This window comes from Tachypleus tridentatus, unplaced genomic scaffold (assembly GCF_004210375.1).
Source record: "Tachypleus tridentatus isolate NWPU-2018 unplaced genomic scaffold, ASM421037v1 Hic_cluster_1, whole genome shotgun sequence".
Lineage (NCBI taxonomy): Eukaryota > Metazoa > Arthropoda > Merostomata > Xiphosura > Limulidae > Tachypleus > Tachypleus tridentatus.
In genome coordinates, this window is record NW_027467777.1 from 10,623,514 (window position 1) to 10,644,096 (window position 20,583).

Here is a 20,583-nt window from a genome sequence, read left to right on the forward strand (position 1 = left end):
TGAGACATACTGGATTCATACTGTTAATAATATGAGGCATACCGGATTCATACTGTTAATAATCTGAGACATACCGGATTCATACTGTTAATAATCTGAGGCATACCGGGTTCACACTGTTAATAATCTGAGGCATACCGGATTCAAACTGTTAATAATCTGAGGCATACCGGATTCATACTGTTAATAATCTGAGGCATACCGGATTCAAACTGTTAATAATCTGAGGCATACCGGATTCATACTGTTAATAATCTGGCATACTGGATTCATGCTGTTAATAATCTGAGGCATACCGGATTCATACTGTTAATAATCTGAAGCATACTGGATTCAACATGTTAAAAATCTGAGACATACCGGATTCATACTGTTAATAATCTGAGGCATACCGGATTCATACTGTTAATAATCTGAGACATACCGGATTCATACTATTAATAATCTGAGGCATACCGGATTCATACTGTTAATAATCTGAGACATACCGGATTCATACTGTTAATAATCTGAGGCATACTGGATTCATGCTGTTAATAATCTGAGGCATACCGGATTCATACTGTTAATAATCTGAGGCATACCTGATTCATACTGTTAATAATCTGAAGCATACTGGATTCAACATGTTAAAAATCTGAGGCATACCGGATTCAACATGTTAAAAATCTGAGGCATACCGGATTCATACTGTTAATAATCTGAGACATACCGGATTCATACTGTTAATAATCTGAGGCATACCGGATTCATACTGTTAATAATCTGAGACATACCGGATTCATACTGTTAATAATCTGAGGCATACCGGATTCATACTGTTAATAATCTGAGACATACCGGATTCATACTATTAATAATCTGAGGCATACCGGATTCATACTGTTAATAATCTGAGACATACCGGATTCATACTGTTAATAATCTGAGACATACCGGATTCATACTGTTTTGTGACGTTAACCGACGACATGATAGACCTGGTGTCTTCTCGTCGCCACGTGATGTTTGGTGTAGGGTATCCTTTCGCTACACAAGTCAAAGTTATATTGGATCCTTCCTGGGTGACAATGTCCGAGCTGGTGTTTTCTCGTTGAATTTGTGGAGGGACTGGTAATAGTTGAAACAAACATAAATACATAATGTTTGGAGTGCAATGTGTAAATAAATATACGATATAGTGTAAAAAGAATGATATACATATTTATTTGTTCTGAACGAGTATATTCTAAGCGAAGGAGCTTTGGTTTACTTTATATGTACCCGAGAAAAAAATTTCGTAATATTTCAAAAGTTTGATAAGTGATGACCAGTATTTCACATTAACAACTATACTAAACATTGTTTTATATGTTGGGCTCTAGCAAGTTCATAACACTTTCTTTGTTCAATAAGGCCCGGCATGGTCAGGTGGTTAAGGCACTGGAGTCGTAACAGGAGGTTCGCGGGTTCGAATTCCCGTCATACCAAACATGTTCGCCCTTTCAACCGTTGGGGCATTATAACGTTACGGCCAATCTCACAATTCGTTGGTAAAAGAGAAGCCCAATAATTGGCGGTGGGTGGTGATGACTAGCTACCTTCCCTCTAGTCTAACACTACTAAATTAGGGGCGGATAGCACACATAGCCCTCGTGTAGCTTTGTACGAAATTCGAAACAAACCAACCCAAAAACCGTATTTACAGCGACTTCAATATCTATAAAATTATCTGAATTTGTGCAGTACAATTCAAACATTTGATAAATATATAGGAGAGATTTTACCATTTTTAAATAATTAAAGGTTTATTATTTTCCTTTGAAAGAAAAAAATTCGAATAAGTTCGAGTATTGTAATCTGAACCCATGGTCAGGGCTATTGTAGATTGTACATAAGATATCAGAGCCAAATCGCTTTAATATCGATTTATTAAACATCAGAACAGTTAGTATATCATCACATGTCCTTTTCACAACAGAACCATTGAGCGCCGACTAATAAACTTTTCCATATATGTTCTTATACGACGAACTCTGACTATTTACACACGACATCATCACCTGTCCTCTACATAACAGAACCATTGATCTTCGACCAATAAAACGTTTCCACAGACGTTCTTATACCACCATTTACTTACACACTACATCTAGATATCCCACTTGGCTCATCATCGGAGCTGTATTCAGCTGACACATATATCCTCCTCTGTCGGACTCTTCCACATCTTTGATGTGAAGCACAAAGTTCCTGCTGTCAACGTGACTTAAGCTAATGCGGTAGTTCCTAGTAATCACGTGGTCATGGATGGAGAGTATGGCTTTTGTTTCCACCTTTATCCAAGCCGCCTGTCGGAAAGAGAAATTAAACTACTGGAGAAAGAGTGGACAGCTCAGTGAGTGAGGAAATAATTGACCAGAATTTATTACAAGTAACGAGACCAGAAATAACAGTTAAGTCAGTAGTGGCCAACAAAATTGTCAGAAGAGAAAGTTAATGATATTTAGAAAGTCGTGTGTATTAAAGTAGAATTCATAGTTACTGTTTGGTTTATGATCAGTTTCTCGAGCGTTTAGAGCTGACACCACTTTCCAAGTTCAAGATAATTATGATATATGGAATCAGCTTTGCAGGAATAGACTTAATTACAAGAAGGAATTGATCAACTTGGATTACCAGTACATGTAATTAGATAGAAGTAGATAAACTTGCAAGTCCTTTATCAAATGTAGAGCCCAATAAAGAAATTCAAGTATTTTTCAGACCTATTACTTTATATTTCTATACAAACCAAATCCACATTTGTTTTAGTTTTTGGTTTTAATAAATAACAAATATTGTATTATATATTTTACAACCTTTGTCGTTTTTTTAGGTTTAATAAACATTTGTTGCATTGTAATTTCAACTACCATGAACTGTCGTTTCTGACTGAAAATGAAACAACAGTGTGTATGCAGAAAGACACAATTTGTGGATAACCAAAGGCCACATCTTATATTGAAGTAATACAAGTGATAAGTAACAGAGGGCTATTAACAAACAGTTACTTACTGATATATCATAAGTATAAAAACCAACAAATGTGTCCGTATGATGTACACTTTTGTATCGTATTATCTTGAGTTTAAAAAAGTAAATTCACGTGTTGAAAAGCAAGCCACTAAATATACAGTAAGTCCTTTTGACAGGAGTTCAAGTCCACTAAATATACAGTATTTCCTTTTGACTGGACTTCAAGTCCACTAAATATACAGTATTTCCTTTTTACTGGACTTCAAGTCCACTAAATATACAGTATTTCTTTTTGACTGGACTTCAAGTCCACTAAATATACAGTATTTCCTTTTGACAGGACTTCAAGTTATGCCTTCTCAGACAGATATTATACAAGAGTCAAAATAATTAGTACCATTACGAGTAAAGGTCAGTACATCCATACCAGGATGTAATACCATCAAACCAACATCCTTACAGATTACTGGCTTCTGCTGTGACAACTTCTGCAGACCGTTCGACCAAAAAGAGATTCATTACAAGATACACTTATTCCAGTCTCCTCAGTAAAGGCAGTTAGAAGAAACAAACCATCCCGTCTAAAGACGTATAAAGAAGGACCTTAAAATCTTCTATCTAGACATATTGGTGATATTAGGATAAACTGCAGAAAACCGTAGAAAAATATCTTGCACTTAAACTATTTTTACTTTACAGATTTTTCTCTCAGAAATCCAAAAATAACTGTCTTTAATTTTAAAATGAAGACCTAAGAAAAGGATATTAATCAAAGATTATCTGTATATAACCGTCTGTAATTTTAAAACGAGGACTAAAGAGAAGAAATATAATCAGAGATTGCCACTACATAACCAACCGTCCATAATTTTAAAACCAGGACTAAAGATAAGAAAGATAATCAGAGATTGCCACTAGATAACCAACGTCTGTAATTTTAAAACGAGGACTAAAGATAAGAAAGATAATCAGAGATTGCCACTAGATAACCAACGTCTGTAATTTTAAAACGAGGACTAGAGATAAGAAACATAATCAGAAATTGCCACTAGATAACCAACGTCTGTAATTTTAAAACGAGGACTAAAGATAAGAAAGATAATCAGAGATTGCCACTAGATAACCAACCGTCTGTTATTTTAAAACGAGGACTAAAGATAAGAAAGATAATCAGAGATTGCCACTAGATAACCAACGTCTGTAATTTTAAAACGAGGACTAGAGATAAGAAACATAATCAGAAATTGCCACTAGATAACCAACGTCTGTAATTTTAATACGAGGACTAAAGATAAGAAAGATAATCAGAGATTGCCACTAGATAACCAACCGTCTGTAATTTTAAAACGAGGACTAAAGATAAGAAAGATAATCAGAGATTGCCACTAAAAAACCAACCGTCTGTTATTTTAAAACGAGGACTAAAGAGAAGAAAGATAATCAGTGGTACACATCGCGAAACCTTTGTTTATTATTGTTTTATAGAATATTGGGATTTATATGTGATGGGCACTTAGAATACACACATGGTCATACATTATATGTACATTTGTAATAACGGGTCAAGTAGCAGTGACGCACAGAAGTACAGTCAAAGAACGTTTAGGTCTAGGTGTACTTTAACAATGACCTAACGAGAAAATGAAGACTAATGCCACGAAGTCATAAAAACTTGACAACATGGCACAAAGAATGAAAATAATAATTTTCGTTGAGTTTTATAGAGTTCTATGTTTCTCATATAATGGTTAATTTAAACCTCAGCAGTTGATAGTGAGGTAACAGAAAATTATAGATATAAGTTATTCGCACAAGTTTTTCATTATTAAATTATTTTTGCTAAAGGATGTGTTTACTAAAGAATGCATCACTGATTTACACTTTTAAATCACCAACTGTTCTTCTAAGATCTATTGAAAACGAAATGTTATTATTCTTAGAATAAAACAATGTTCTTGCTGGAATGAAACCATGTTCTTTAATGAAACCGTGTTCTTTTATGAAACCGTATTCTGGCTTGAATGAAATCCGATTTTTATCAGTATGAAACCGTGTTCCTGTTAGTATGAAACCCAATTCTGAGAAAAATGAAACCATGTTTTTCCAAGAATAACACAGTGTTTTGTTAGAAAAAAACTCGTTCTTCCTAGAATGAAACCACATTCTTGATAGAAGGAAACCATGCTATTGTTTGAATAAAAGCCTGTTTTTGCTAAAAAGAAACCGTTTTTCTTGCTAAAAAATACTGTTCTTATAGAAATAAACCATATTCTTGCCTGGATAAAACCGTAAAACCCTATTATTGGTAGAATGAAACCACGTTCTTGCTAGAATGAAACCATGTTCTCACTAGTATGAAACCTGCTTTCGCTAGAATGAAATTCTGTGCTTTCTAGAATGAAACCGTGTTCTTGCTAAGATAAAACTCCGTTCATTGTAAAATGAAAATATGTTCTTGCTAGAAAAAACACGGTATTTCTAGGATGAAATCATATTCTTACTAAAATGAAACCTTGTTCTTGCTGGGATGAGACCCTGTTCTTGCTAGGATGAGACCCTGTTATTGTTAGAATAAAATGATGTCCTTCTAGTTCCAAGGGCAGAACAACATCTAGAATTAGCTGGTTAAGGAGTATAATTATAATTATCCAGCTCATTAATATTTATATATTACGTTGACAAGAAACCCTAATCATATATTGGACTTAACTGTATATTCAAAATATTGTCATAAGCAAATTCAGCAAAGGCGGTAATCACAAGATGGATTAATTTGTGATAGACAAAATAAGTTGTACTCAAAACCATTTCTTCTGTTTGTGTGAATATAGGTTTGTATGAATATAGTGTTTCAGTAATAAGTCGAATAGTCGAGCCAATTATAGGATCTCCAAGATACAATGAGCGCACATGCTGTTATCTTATTTGAGATTCTCAATTTTATAATAAAAATAATCATCAGCTCTCCCAACCGACTGTAGCTTTTATTTTTATATCGTCAGTATGAATTTGTTGTTAATCACAAAGGTGAACAATGTGCTTTCTCTACAACGCCCGATTTTAGCATCATAAGTTCTCAGATTTACTTCTAATCCGCTATAGAACAATAGAGGGGCCCTGCATGGCCAGGTGGTTAAGGCACAAAACTCGTAATCCGAGGATCGCGGGTTCGAACATGCTCGCCCTTTCAGCCGTGGGGGCGTTATAATGTGACGGCCAATCCCACTATTCTTTGGTAAAGAGTAGCCCAAGAGCTAGCGGTGGGTGGTGATGACTAGCTGCCTTACCTCTACTTTTACACTGCTAAATTAGGGACGGCCAGCGGAAATAGCCCTCGTGTAGCTTTGCGCAAAATTCAAAACAAACCAATAGAACGATAAATAAAAACGGAAAGCAACAATCTTTATGACAAATCTGGTATTTTTATTTCACCCTGGAATATGACTTTTGTAACTTAGTTCTGAAGGAAGGTATAATACAGCCTTAATATTATACAACTAATTTATCTAAATAAGGCTTTAAGTATCATGTAAAGGTAAAGGAAAACGTGCAACATATGATAACTGATATAAGAATAGGTTATGCTAATCATCTGATGTTACTACGTTAATGTATAAATAATTGCCAGAGTTCCTTATTATCAGCTCAGATCAATATTCCGCTTAACTGATAGTGTTGTTTAAACATGGCCATTCACCATATCATTAAATATACATCTCACAAATAAAACTAGTTCTATTATAACATTTCAACATCAGCCAGATTATAGATGTCTCCACTTTCGTTCTTATTATTTACAGCAAGATTCTATCTATCAGTACATGCGTAATAGAACAAAAATATATTTTTTATAGCTACTTTATAATATATTGTCATATCATTGAAAATAACTGCTCAGCTGGAAAAGAGATAAACACGGCGTTGGTAAGATTAGTGATGTATTTGAAGTAATCTTCCAACCGTTATCAAAAGTGTTTGTAAACTTTCTAGCACAAAGTATGAATCCATACTTTCTTTTCTAAACACAAATATGATATGACTTTACTTATTTCTTTCTGATTTAATACGGTAAATACATGGTTCTATTAAAGTATAACTTGAAGAGTTATCTCGATTTTACGCAAAACTTATAATGTTTATTATGACTTCAGCAAATCATTAACCTTGTGCTTTATATTTGTACCATAATTCATCATCTGACAACATTTTCTAGTTTATTGATGAAACTCGTAGTGATAAATTTATCACAATAATTTCAAAAATCAGTATTTTTTATCCAGAAAATTGTTTTCAATATAAAATATATTTTACAAGTTGTCTAAAAGTTCGTGGTTTGAGGTGACACTTTCAACGAATATTTCTCTTCTGTTCAGTAGAAATCTACACGTCAGTTTTGAATACAAAAAGTATAGGATAAATACATAAAAACAAGACTGACCAGTTTCAAAGAAGACATACAAAAGTGTTTAATTTCAAATAACATGAGCAAAAGTGGTTCATTTCAAAACTGTTTTCAGGTTTAATAATGAATAATAACAACAGCAAAATAAATAACTAGAATATTGTCCACGAACTTCAGATATCAGAAGCTATAAACAGTTTCAATATTGTCCACGAAGTTCATATATCAGAAGCTATAAACAGTTTCAATATTGTCCACGAAGTTCAGATATCAGAAGCTATAAACAGTTTCAATATTGTCCACGAAGTTCAGATATCAGAAGCTACAAACAGTTTCAATATTGTCCACGAAGTTCATATATCAGAAGTTATAAACAGTTTCAATATTGTCCACGAAGTTCAGATATCAAAAGTTATAAACAGTTTCAATATTGTCCACCAAGTTCAGATATCAGAAGCTATAAACAGTTTCAATATTGTCCATCAAGTTCAGATAACAGAAGTTATAAACAGTTTCAATATTGTCCACGAAGTTCAGATACCAGAAGTTATAAACAGTTTCAATATTGTCCACGAAGTTCAGATATCAGAAGCTATAAACAGTTTCAATATTGTCCACGAAGTCAAATATCAGAACCTATAAACAGTTTTAATATTGTCCACGAAGTTCAGATATCAGAAGCTATAAACAGTTTCAATATTGTCCACGAAGTTCAGATATCAGAAGCTATAAACAGTTTCAATATTGTCCACGAAGTTCAGATATCAGAAGCTATAAACAGTTTCAATATTGTCCACGAAGTTCAGATGTCAGAAGTTATAAACAGTTTCAATAAAAGTTTTTGAAGGAGCACAACTTTGAAATCTGTATCTTTTAGATTCTGGTCAGTTTCGTTTTTAGTTTTATTGTGTGAGGCTGTTTTAACATAAGAAAAGAACCACTGAATGTTTTATTAATCATATGATGTGTAAATATGTAGCAATTTATTATTTGGGAAAACAGAATGTCGAGTCTGTGGTGAAGTATGTGAACATCTGAATAAACATAGAACTACAGACAGATATTTCAGAGCCGAGCACACAACAGATATTCACGGCACAGAAGGACTAGGAAGTAAGTTAGAACCTCACAACCAGCTTTTTAATTAATTATTTTTCTTCTTCTCCAAAATAGCCTGGTATGGCCTTGTATGGTCTGGTGGTTAAAGCAGTCGACTTCCAATCAGCGTGTCGCTCTTTCAGCCGTGATGGTGTTAGAAATAACATTGAATCCCATTCTTCTTAACAATCAGCATGGGTAGTGTTATCTTCTCTCTAGTGTTAAATAACATTGAATCCCTTTCTTCTAAACAATCAGCATGGGTAGTGTTATCTTCTCTCTGGTGTTAAATAACATTCAATCGCTTTCTTCTAAACAATCAGCATGGGTAGTGTTATCTTCTCTCTGGTGTTAGAAATAACATTGAATCACATTCTTCTAAACAATCAGCATGGGTAGTGTTATCTTCTCTCTGGTGTTAGAAATAACATTGAATCCCATTCTTCTTAACAATCACCATGGGTAGTGTTATCTTCTCTCTAGTGTTAAATAACATTGAATCCCTTTCTTCTGAACAATAAGCATGGGTAGTGTTATCTTCTCTCTAGTGTTAAATAACATTGAATCCCTTTCTTCTGAACAATCAGCATGGGTAGTGTTATCTTCTCTCTTGTTTTTAGTTTAGGCTCTCGAGTAAATTTGTGAGAAACTGAAAAAAAACTTTATTGTAGAAGTTAATTTATTTCAGTTAATTTTTCTTTTCTTTCGTCTTTACTTTATTCATGTTCATCGCTTATATTGATGTATAAAAGTAAGTTTGAAGCTAAATTTTATTACCAACGTTCAGTAACCTCCACATACAATCTAAATATTGAGCGCATGCTTTTTTGTTCTAACTTGTACGGTCCGAAGAAGGACGGTAATTAGAAACATCAAAATAAAAATATACGTATAAAAAGTGACTATTCTTTAACCTATTTTTTAATATCGATATGTTTGTAGACCACGCGGTTAATTATAATGCTTTATTCATAAACATATTTTTAATTTCAATTATCAACCGATTCAAAATTTAAACCCTGTTAGGAATTTGAGCAAGAATGTAATGAAAATATCACATTAAAGACGTGAAACGTCTTTTATAATACGATGCGATATTATTGTCAAATGAGCTTCGTGGCACCGGAGAAATTCAATATACTTAATAATTAGACACTTATAATCAACAAGATATACACATATATAAAGCATTAAACTTATTCTTCTTTCTTTATAGTATTAACTTTAGGTTGTAAAACAAAAATATTAATGTGCTCCTGAAAAACATTAAACATTCTAGTTAGGAAACATGAAACGAGAAAATATATCTTATGGAACTGAGCTATTGATGTTATTGTGTTCAAATACACACGAAACTGATTGCAATTTAATTACGTTTCTGGTATCAAAGACATCATATATCCACACTTAAATATGGAATATAATTTCATGAATGCAAGCTGCTAGAAAGGAAACAGATTTCACGTCTCACTGGGTACAAAGTCGAGAATATATTACTCTGTTAGTGTTGTCCAAAGAGGCGTCAAGTGTTAATAACAGACTTTAGTTAGAAAACACTCTATTATTTACAACAGAGCTAATGCCCTACAGTTGAACTCACTTTTAATTAGAAGCTAGCGTACTGCGAGAAGACTTCTAAAACTATATATCCTACAGGCTTCTGACGGCTGCTCCGAGCCATCTTAAGAACATTTTCACATTCACATAATTCTAAAGATGTGTTGGAGACTCATTACACTGATGACTGTCAGAGCTCTGTCTCTCTTTTTATCCTACAGGCTTCTGACGGCTGCTCCGAGCCATCTTAAGAACATTTTCACATTCACATAATTCTAAAGATGTGTTGGAGACTCATTACACTGATGACTGTCAGAGCTCTGTCTCTCTTTTTGTCAAAATTGGTAGGTTTTATCGTTACCAGAAGAAAAAAATCGTTTCTGTTATCTATTGATACAACAATAAATAACTTTTATATATCGTTACCAGAAGAAAAATCGTTTCTGTTATCTATTGATACAACAATAAATAACTTTATATATCGTTACCAGAAGAAAAATCGTTTCTGTTATCTATTGATACAACAATAAATAACTTTTATATTCTAAGATTATTAATAGTTCTTCATATATTATTATTGTTAAATGCGAAACAGAATAAAAATGAACAATCACATTTCATAATAAAATTATAAATTAGCACAGTGGTTCTTCGAATAGCAGTGATGAAAATGTTTGTTCAAGAATACAAAAAACCTTTCTTATAAACCTCTATAATAATTACAGCTGTACTTCTCAGTTTCAAACCCTTCAGTGGCACAGCGGTATGTTTGTACACTGACACTTCTAGAAACTGGATTTCGATACCCGTGGTGGGCAGAGCACAGGTTACACATTGTGTATCTTTGTGCTTAATTCCAACAAATCTCAGTATCATTGCTTTCAAATTTCACAAACCCGAACGATTACTACACATTCCTGAAGTGTAACACAACAGGATTTATTTGAAACATTAATATTTATATTTATAAAGAATACTTAACACTTGTGTTAGATTTAGTATAATACTTAACACTTGTGTTAGATTTAGTATTTAAAGAACAGAGTGGGGAACATTTCTTACTAACACTGATATTTTTAAAATATCCGTTATAGACAAAGACTGGAATTGTTGTATTATATTAAATCATTTGTTCCTCAATGGCACAGCGGTATGTTTGCGGACTTACAACGCTAGAAACCAAGTTTCGATCCACGTGGTTGGCAGAGTATATATAACTCATTGTTTCGTTTTATACTTGATTACAAAAAAAAAAACATATTCATGAAACCCAGCGATGAAACAAACTTTGGACTTGTACTGTAATGTTTGTTTGCAGTTAAGTACAAAGGAACTTCATGGGCTATCTGTGCTGCGCCCACCAGGGGTATCGTAATGTGATCTTTAGCGTTTATAATCTGAGCCACTGCGAAACGCTTCATTAAATGAACAAACGTCTCTTACAGCGTGCTGTTCAACAATGACTAATTTCCGTTGATCCTATAAAATTTTAGTTTTCAAAGTTGTTAAAAAACAACAACAAAACATTGTTGCTGTTCAACATTGTGTACGTGAAAATTCTACATTTGGAAAATAATAGTTTGTAAAACAAACCTATTGATTTTGAAGAATCACATGTAGTAAAATGTTTAATTATATTAACTTCAAAGTTTTATAGGAAATAGAGAAACTAGAAGGCTAACTCCCTTCAGTGGTACATTCTTCAAGAGTCTCTGGTTCTTTAATTAAATATATATTTATATCAAGTACATCTCAGTATCAGACGAAAACTGCTTGCTTATGAAGCCAACATATGGTTGGTTTCATCATATTTTCTTTCATCTATTATAATATGTTATACAGTCTCTACAATTTCTGGTTCATTTAACCTTTCTACGCTTCATTTCTAATTTCTTGACTTAGTCTGTGTTTCTGGCTTATTGGTCTCTGTTTCCTAGTCGTCATCAAAGACACAGTTCACTAGCAGTTCTCGGAGTAGGGTTAACAGCATACTGCTGTTAGTTTACTTGAATACCTCAACCCGGAGGGGTGAAAGTAAATCAACACGAGACATAACTTAATATAAGAACTGAAAGTAATCCGACTTTTGTAACCATCTTGTGAAGTAAAGAAACACTTGAACAAATTAGTGCCATGAACTCATCCAAAGGCCCATAAGATTAGAGCTATGAATCACGTGACTAAATCCGTCAGTGTCCGTAACGTCATGTGTCTGCTTTATGAAACCACACGTAAAGGTAAACGTACCTACAGATTCGCATGTATGTTCCAGATATTTACAAAAAGGCAATCGAAGTTTAGCCGTGACTAATTTTAATCTCCAGCTATTCATTAGCAACCACCGCCCAACCTTGGATTACTCCTACGTGACTGATTTGACAAGGTTGTGAAAAAACAAAAAAATACTCCTTAAACAGTTAGTGCCAAGCAAAGTATTTCGTAAAGAAATTATGGAAACAAAATAGCAAAAGTATTTAAAACAATTAACTTATCGCACCCCTCTTTTATAATTTTACATGCTCCTCACCCTACCACACCCTATAACAGATTGGCTAAAACACTTATAACACACTTATAGTGCAGGAATAGAACTGTAGTATCCCAAAGATTCGATCCCATATGGTCACCTTAAAAGTCCAGAATTTACCACATGACCATGGCCAAAATCAAAACTTTATCACATGACCATGACCATGGCCAAAATTCAAAATGTTACCACATGACCAACTAGTGACGTTTGGTTTTATCATAAAAATATTATAATCCGTGATAAATATCGCTGCAGACATAAAGCGAGAATTTATTTAAACTAGTTCGTGAAGGAAGAATCACCGACATACAGTTATCAAATACCGTGAGTTTATTTAAACTGGTTCGTGAAGGAAGAATCACCGACATACAGTTATCAAATACCGTGAGTTTATTTAAACTAGTTCGTGAAGGAAGAATCACTGATATACAGCTAACAAATACCGTGAGTTTATTTAAACTAGTTCGTGAAGGAAGAATCACTGACATACAGTTATCAAATACCGTGAGTTTATTTAAACTAGTTCGTGAAGGAAGAATCACTGACATACAGTTATCAAATACCGTGAGTTTATTTAAACTAGTTCGTGAAGGAAGAATCACTGACATACAGCTAACAAATACCGTGAGTTTAAATACCGTGAGTTTATTTAAACTAGTTCGTGAAGGAAGAATCACTGACATACAGCTAACAAATACCGTGAGTTTATTTAAACTAGTTCGTGAAGGAATAATCACTGACATACAACTAACAAATACCGTGAGTTTATTTAAACTAGTTCGTGAAGAAAGAATCACTGACACTCAGCTAACAAATACCGTGAGTTTATTTAAACTAGTTCGTGAAGAAAGAATCACTGACACTCAGCTAACAAATACCGTGAGTTTATTTAAACTAGTTCGTGAAGGAAGAATCACTGACATACAGCTAACAAATACCATGAGTTTATTTAAACTAGTTCGTGAAGGAAGAATCACTGACATACAGCTAACAAATACCGTGAGTTTATTTAAACTGGTTTGTGAAGGAAGAATCACTGACATACAGTTAACAAATACCGTGAGTTTATTTAAACTAGTTCGTGAAGGATGAATCACTGACATACAGCTAACAAATACCGTGAGTTTATTTAAACTAGTTCGTGAAGGAATAATCACTGACATACAGCTAACAAATACCGTGAGTTTATTTAAACTAGTTCGTGAAGGAATAATCGCTGACATACAGCTAACAAATACCGTGAGTTTATTTAAACTAGTTCATTGAAGAACCAATGAAATAAAATAGATCATTTTAAATAAATAAGTATGTATTCTAAAAGCATATACTAAAATATCAATACTCTATTAAAGTACTTTTCAATATTCGTAATTGAAACACATTTTTGTGCGAAGAATCGTAAACAACTAAAAAGAAAAGGTTACTGTAAAGAATTTAACTATCAAAGCTGGCTTATAACGTTTTATACATTTACCTCACACCATCGTTAGAACAATACTTAACATTTAATAAAGGTAATAAAACGTTTGTTGTCTCAACAATACTTAACATCTAACAAAAATAACAAGTTTGTTGTCAGAACAGTACCTCAGTATTAACAAGACTAATAAGTATGTTATCAGAACAATACCTCAGTACTAACAATATTAATAAGTTTGTTGTCAGAACAGTACCTCAGTATTAACAAGACTAATAAGTTTGTTGTCAGAACAGTACCTCAGTATTAACAAGACTAATAAGTTTGTTGTCAGAACAGTACCTCAGTATTAACAAGACTAATAAGTTTGTTGTCAGAACAGTACCTCAGTATTAACAAGACTAATAAGTTTGTTGTCAGAACAGTACCTCAGTATTAACAAGACTAATAAGTTTGTTGTCAGAACAGTACCTCAGTATTAACAAGACTAATAAGTTTGTTCTCAGAACAGTACCTCAGTATTAACAAGACTAATAAGTTTGTTGTCAGAACAGTACCTCAGTATTAACAATATTAAGTTTGTTGTCAGAACAGTACCTCAGTATTAACAATATTAAGGTTTGTTGTCAGAACAGTACCTCAGTATTAACAAGACTAATAAGTATGTTGTCAGAACAGTACCTCAGTATTAACAAGACTAATAAGTATGTTGTCAGAACAGTACCTCAGTATTAACAAGACTAATAAGTATGTTGTCAGAACAGCACCTCAGTATTAACAAGACTAATACGTTTGTTGTCAGAACAGTACCTCAGTATTAACAAGACTAATAAGTATGTTGTCAGAACAGTACCTCAGTATTAACAAGACTAATAAGTATGTTGTCAGAACAGTACCTCAGTATTAACAAGACTAATAAGTTTGTTGTCAGAACAGTACCTCAGTATTAACAAGACTAATAAGTTTGTTGTCAGAACAGTACCTCAGTATTAACAAGACTAATAAGTTTGTTGTCAGAACAGTACCTCAGTATTAACAAGACTAATAAGTTTGTTGTCAGAACAGTACCTCAGTATTAACAAGACTAATAAGTTTGTTGTCAGAACAGTACCTCAGTATTAACAATATTAATAAGTTTGTTGTCAGAACAGTACCTCAGTATTAACAAGACTAATAAGTTTGTTGTCAGAACAGTACCTCAGTATTAACAAGACTAATAAGTTTGTTGTCAGAACAGTACCTCAGTATTAACAATATTAATAAGTTTGTTGTCAGAACAGCACCTCAGTATTAACAAGACTAATAAGTTTGTTGTCAGAACAGTACCTCAGTATTAACAAGACTAATAAGTTTGTTGTCAGAACAGCACCTCAGTATTAACAAGACTAATAAGTTTGTTGTCAGAACAGTACCTCAGTATTAACAAGACTAATAAGTATGTTGTCAGAACAGTACCTCAGTATTAACAAGACTAATAAGTTTGTTGTCAGAACAGTACCTCAGTATTAACAAGACTAATAAGTTTGTTGTCAGAACAGTACCTCAGTATTAACAAGATTAATAAGTTTGTTGTCAGAACAGCACCTCAGTATTAACAAGACTAATAAGTTTGTTGTCAGAACAGCACCTCAGTATTAACAAGACTAATAAGTTTGTTGTCAGAACAGTACCTCAGTATTAACAAGACTAATAAGTTTGTTGTCAGAACAGTACCTCAGTATTAACAAGACTAATAAGTTTGTTGTCAGAACAGTACCTCAGTATTAACAAGACTAATAAGTATGTTGTCAGAACAGTACCTCAGTATTAACAAGACTAATAAGTTTGTTGTCAGAACAGTACCTCAGTATTAACAAGACTAATAAGTTTGTTGTCAGAACAGTACCTCAGTATTAACAATATTAATAAGTTTGTTGTCAGAACAGCACCTCAGTATTAACAAGACTAATAAGTTTGTTGTCAGAACAGTACCTCAGTATTAACAAGACTAATAAGTATGTTGTCAGAACAGTACCTCAGTATTAACAAGACTAATAAATATGTTGTCAGAACAGTACCTCAGTATTAACAAGACTAATAAGTATGTTGTCAGAACAGTACCTCAGTATTAACAAGACTAATAAGTTTGTTGTCAGAACAGTACCTCAGTTGTGACAAAAGTAACGATTTTTTCAAAATAAGAATAACCAGTAGCTTACACTAAATTTATTATTTCTTATGTTTTGCTGTGATCACGTATAACAAATTTTCTAAATACAAAACACATATTTAGTTAACGAGAAATCCAAGTGAAACTTAGTAATATATCCTAAATGACTTAATTAATTATAATTATAACGATAGTCATTGAACTGTAAAACACGCGAGACTGAAACAGATGAAAAGAGCGCTGACATTTACATGCATTTAGGCTTATGTGAACAAGCTAACGTGTTTGGAGCTTATATTTACATAAAACATTTTTTTTTCGAAATTAAACATAATCAAGCTGTCCATCTTATGTTATTTTTAACGAGTATCTCTGTTTTAGAACAGATGTTGGAATTTATACGTTCAGTTGTTTTCCCATATATTTTGTTGCTAATTTTGCTGAATATGATGAAGTTTCCTATTAACATTAGCAACATAAAAATCTTCCATTTCACCGATATTCGCTGTACAGCCTTTTCTCCTTTATTAAGGCTACAGATGTGTTAACGGGTTATTATTACGTTGATACGTTAATTAGGCTGTTGCTAATGGTCCGTTATACTTTTTATTGCTGCCACATATATGTGAAAAGAAATATAAGATATTATTTTAGAAGGTGGTACGAACTAAGTAGAAGGGAAGAAGCAGACTGAAAATACATCGTTGTTGCTATTTGTTCTTGGTTGTCTTAAGGATATGAATAGTCCAGGAAAATATAGAATTCAATTAAACGCGTTAAACATTACATATACCATTAAATCGCATTGAGTATGTTATTAATAAAAGTAACGTAATTCTATAATAAAGCTTCTGCATTGAACAGTAACGTTAAAGTATTATACTGTAATAGAAACCCTTGTAACCCGAGCGCTTTTGAAAGGTTTATCTATCTTATTTACATTGCCCCTGAAGAAGTAAGGTCCACCTTTTGAAAGCGCTCGGGTTATGAGTTTCTATTTCATTTTTATTAAGACTTTCTGGACCTACGTGTTTTTAGGATATCATGAGTTTTATACCGTATATATACAAAACACTTTAGGTAGTATTCTGTATATCTTGAAAAACTGACGTTTCCTAGTATTGCTTGAGAGGTCTATTCGGGAGTGTCTTGTAGAAGAAATAAGACAGGTCTATTGACCTTTTTTGTTCCGCCTGACTCTCGAGTAGCGCACGTGGTATTAATACCATTGTTTACTACTGTAGCACACGTGGTATTAATACCATTGTTTACTGTTGTAGCACACGTGGTATTATCACCATTGTTTACTGTTGTAGCACACGTGGTATTATCACCATTGTTTACTACTGTAGCACACGTGGTATTATCATCATTGTTTACTATTGTAGCACACGTGGTATTAATACCATTGTTTACTGTTATAGCACACGTGGTATTATTACCATTCTTTACTACTGTAGCACACGTGGTATTAATACCGTTGTTTACTGTTATAGCACACGTGGTATTAATACCGTTGTTTACTGTTATAGCACACGTGGTATTATCACCATTGTTTACTATTGCTCACTTAGGTTTCGTCCTTTTTATTTTCCACTCCCTTGAAAAATTTAAGAATTTAATTAACGGGAGGTAAAAAATAGAGTTCTTTACTTTGGTGAACCAATAGTCTGTTGGCTTTACTTCCATCGATTTGAATTTACTTTGGCCTATATATTCACTCTTTTTATCCCTAACTTACACAATGACGATCATTAAATCATTCGGACAAGTTTTGTTGTAAGCCATGTTCCATTTATTTCACCCAAGACAAATATAAAATGATGCGAACCTTGATACAGTTATCAATTGTTACCAAGCATTACCATTGTTCCCTGGCGTGGTATCATTCAAAAATATTCCTACAGTTGTTCTTTGTTTTTATTAATCTTGGTAAATGACAAAACTTGGCTATACGAAATCTGTTCCGCCTTTATTTTGTTGGGTGCTGTTGCCTGAGACAAATGTACGGATTTTGCCACTGACCATTGTATTCGTGGAATTTCGCTTGTTGCAGGACAATCCACTTTATTGACTGCAGTTAGAAATCGACTTTTTGCAAATCTATTTTTGTATGGGCATGATACCCGAAGTTGATCCATATTATTTAGCTTTTCAATGCCGCTAAGTACAAGAATTATCTCCATGGGGGAAATTAAAAAAAAATTATTTGAACGCATGTTTACTACCTGAGTGTATGAATATTTCACAGTGAAGAAACTATTAAATACTATTCCAAAGACAAACAGTTTTGATGGCGTAACACTATTTATGAAAAGCCAAGGTATGTTGAAACGTAGTCCTGAGCTTGAAATCTGTTGTGCTTATTACGTGACTTGCTGATATGTCTATTAAAAACATTATAATATAAAGGCCTTAACTCTCTGTATTGTGTAACTTTATTTACAATGATGTCAAGTAAAAGCATAAGCTTTTTAAAGCTGTTAAACGAAGATATTGTTTCCAGTCCTTGGAGACGATAAAAGTAGCTGTTTATCAACTCTCGAAACTTTTCTCAAATATCGAAAAATAATCTGTAATATACAATACATAGGAAAATATAATTATAATGACAATGCGAAAACTACTGTTATAAGAACAAGAAACCCAATAAAGGTTGGAGCTCAGTGCAACAAAGTAAAGATGGCTGGCACATACGGTTACTAAAGACAACGGTTTGAGGTACTAGGTTTCTCCTCATCACGAATATTTTTAAGTTTGTTTTTCCGAAGCCAACGTCGTAATCCCGTCATATACAAAGCACACAATTCTTCCCTAGTAGTGTCTCATAAGCAAGTTAATTTATTACATAGTTTATGAGTGTCCATTTCAAAAGTGTCACCACATCTCACAGAAATCCATAGGCAAATTTATTAACATGTGTTCAAATAGAATAGCCTTAATACAAGTTCATTCTCCAGTTGGTTAAGAAATGTAATTATGCAACATACCAGTATCAGTAAAGATATTGAAATTTCCATTAGCGTTTGGGATTCATAAACTGTTTTCAGTTTCCCAAGTTTATGTTTGATGAGCAGCTTATCGAGTTTTATTAATACTTTATGCTAACTGTCTAATACAGTGAATCAATCTGATGTTTATTTGATACATAACTAAACAATTTATTAAAAAGTACAAATGCAATGACATCAAAACAGTTCAGTAAAATGGAAAGTGGATTTTCCACTAAGTTAAATCTTATTATCTTGGCATGTTTCATGCTGGGAACTGTGACACCTGGATTCGGGTTGTATTCTTCCACAAAACTGTTTATTTTTCAAATCCTAAGTTGAGCAAGTAAGTTAATGTAACGTGAAGACACATACAAAACTGTATCCGTTAAAATGTATTATCAAGTTATTTTAACGGATACAGTTTGTATGTTTCTTCAAATTTTTTACATTTGAAATTATAGTCATAAGTCGGAAAAAATACAGTCTTGACCAAAATGTTTGCATATTTTGTAATAAATAAATTCATTCTTATTAAGGGGATATAAAAATACACTTAGTGATATGAAACCTAGAAATACGTGTTGTATTAAACACCTACGTATGTAACTTGTGTAATGATACATTGTTCTATGGACACCGTGAACAATTTACTACATATGTAACTTGTGTAATGATACAATGTTCTATGGACACCATGAACGATTTACTACGTATGTAACTTGTGTAATGATACAGGTTCTATGGACACTGTGAACGATTTACTACATATGTAACTTTTGTAATGATACATTGTTCTATGGACACCGCGAACGATTTACTACGTATGTAACTTGTGTAATGATAAAGGTTCTATGGACACCGTGAACGATTTACTACGTATGTAACATGTGTAATGACACATTATTCTATGGACACCGTGAACGATTTATTACGTATGTAACTTGTGTAATGACACAGGTTCTATGGATACCGTGAACGATTTTACTACGTATGTAACTTGTGTAATGATACAGGTTCTATGGACACCGTGAACGATTTACTAGATCATCAAACAATTATGTCAGAAATCTGTAGAAAGATTTGTAATACAGTATTTTATCTATCATAAAAACCTTACCACTACATACATATATCATGATAAAATATAACATCTGATTATTATAAATATCATCTGTAACCTTATATCAGTTCATAATGAACATTCATTAATTAGTTGGCTCTTACTTGTTCTCCAATAACCTTCATAAGACAAAGTAACATGCTGTCGTTGAGGTACTGATTAATCCATCGTGAGTTCATCCTAACTTGTCACTATAAAGCGTTGTACTCAGCTACAGTAGCTGGTTTAGAATCGTAGTAAATTTTTCATTTCAGTTTTTAAACATCGATTTTCAATGGGATTACAGTTTGGATACTTCTTTACACACGACAATCTTGTAA

At 33.1% G+C, this 20,583-nt stretch overlaps 1 protein-coding gene across 1 annotated transcript in view; it reads right to left on the minus strand.

The window, feature by feature from the left end:
• The window catches only part of LOC143242023 (lachesin-like), an 88,675-nt gene extending 68,233 nt beyond the window's left edge, over window positions 1-20,442 (minus strand). The window contains exons 1-3 of the mRNA XM_076485365.1: window positions 20,368-20,442; window positions 2,123-2,330; window positions 937-1,110 (exon numbers count right to left, since the gene is read on the minus strand). Of these exons, the coding sequence (XP_076341480.1) occupies window positions 937-1,110; window positions 2,123-2,330; window positions 20,368-20,442 (457 nt within the window). The remainder of the gene's footprint in view (window positions 1-936; window positions 1,111-2,122; window positions 2,331-20,367) is intronic.
• Window positions 20,443-20,583: the final 141 nt, after the last annotated feature.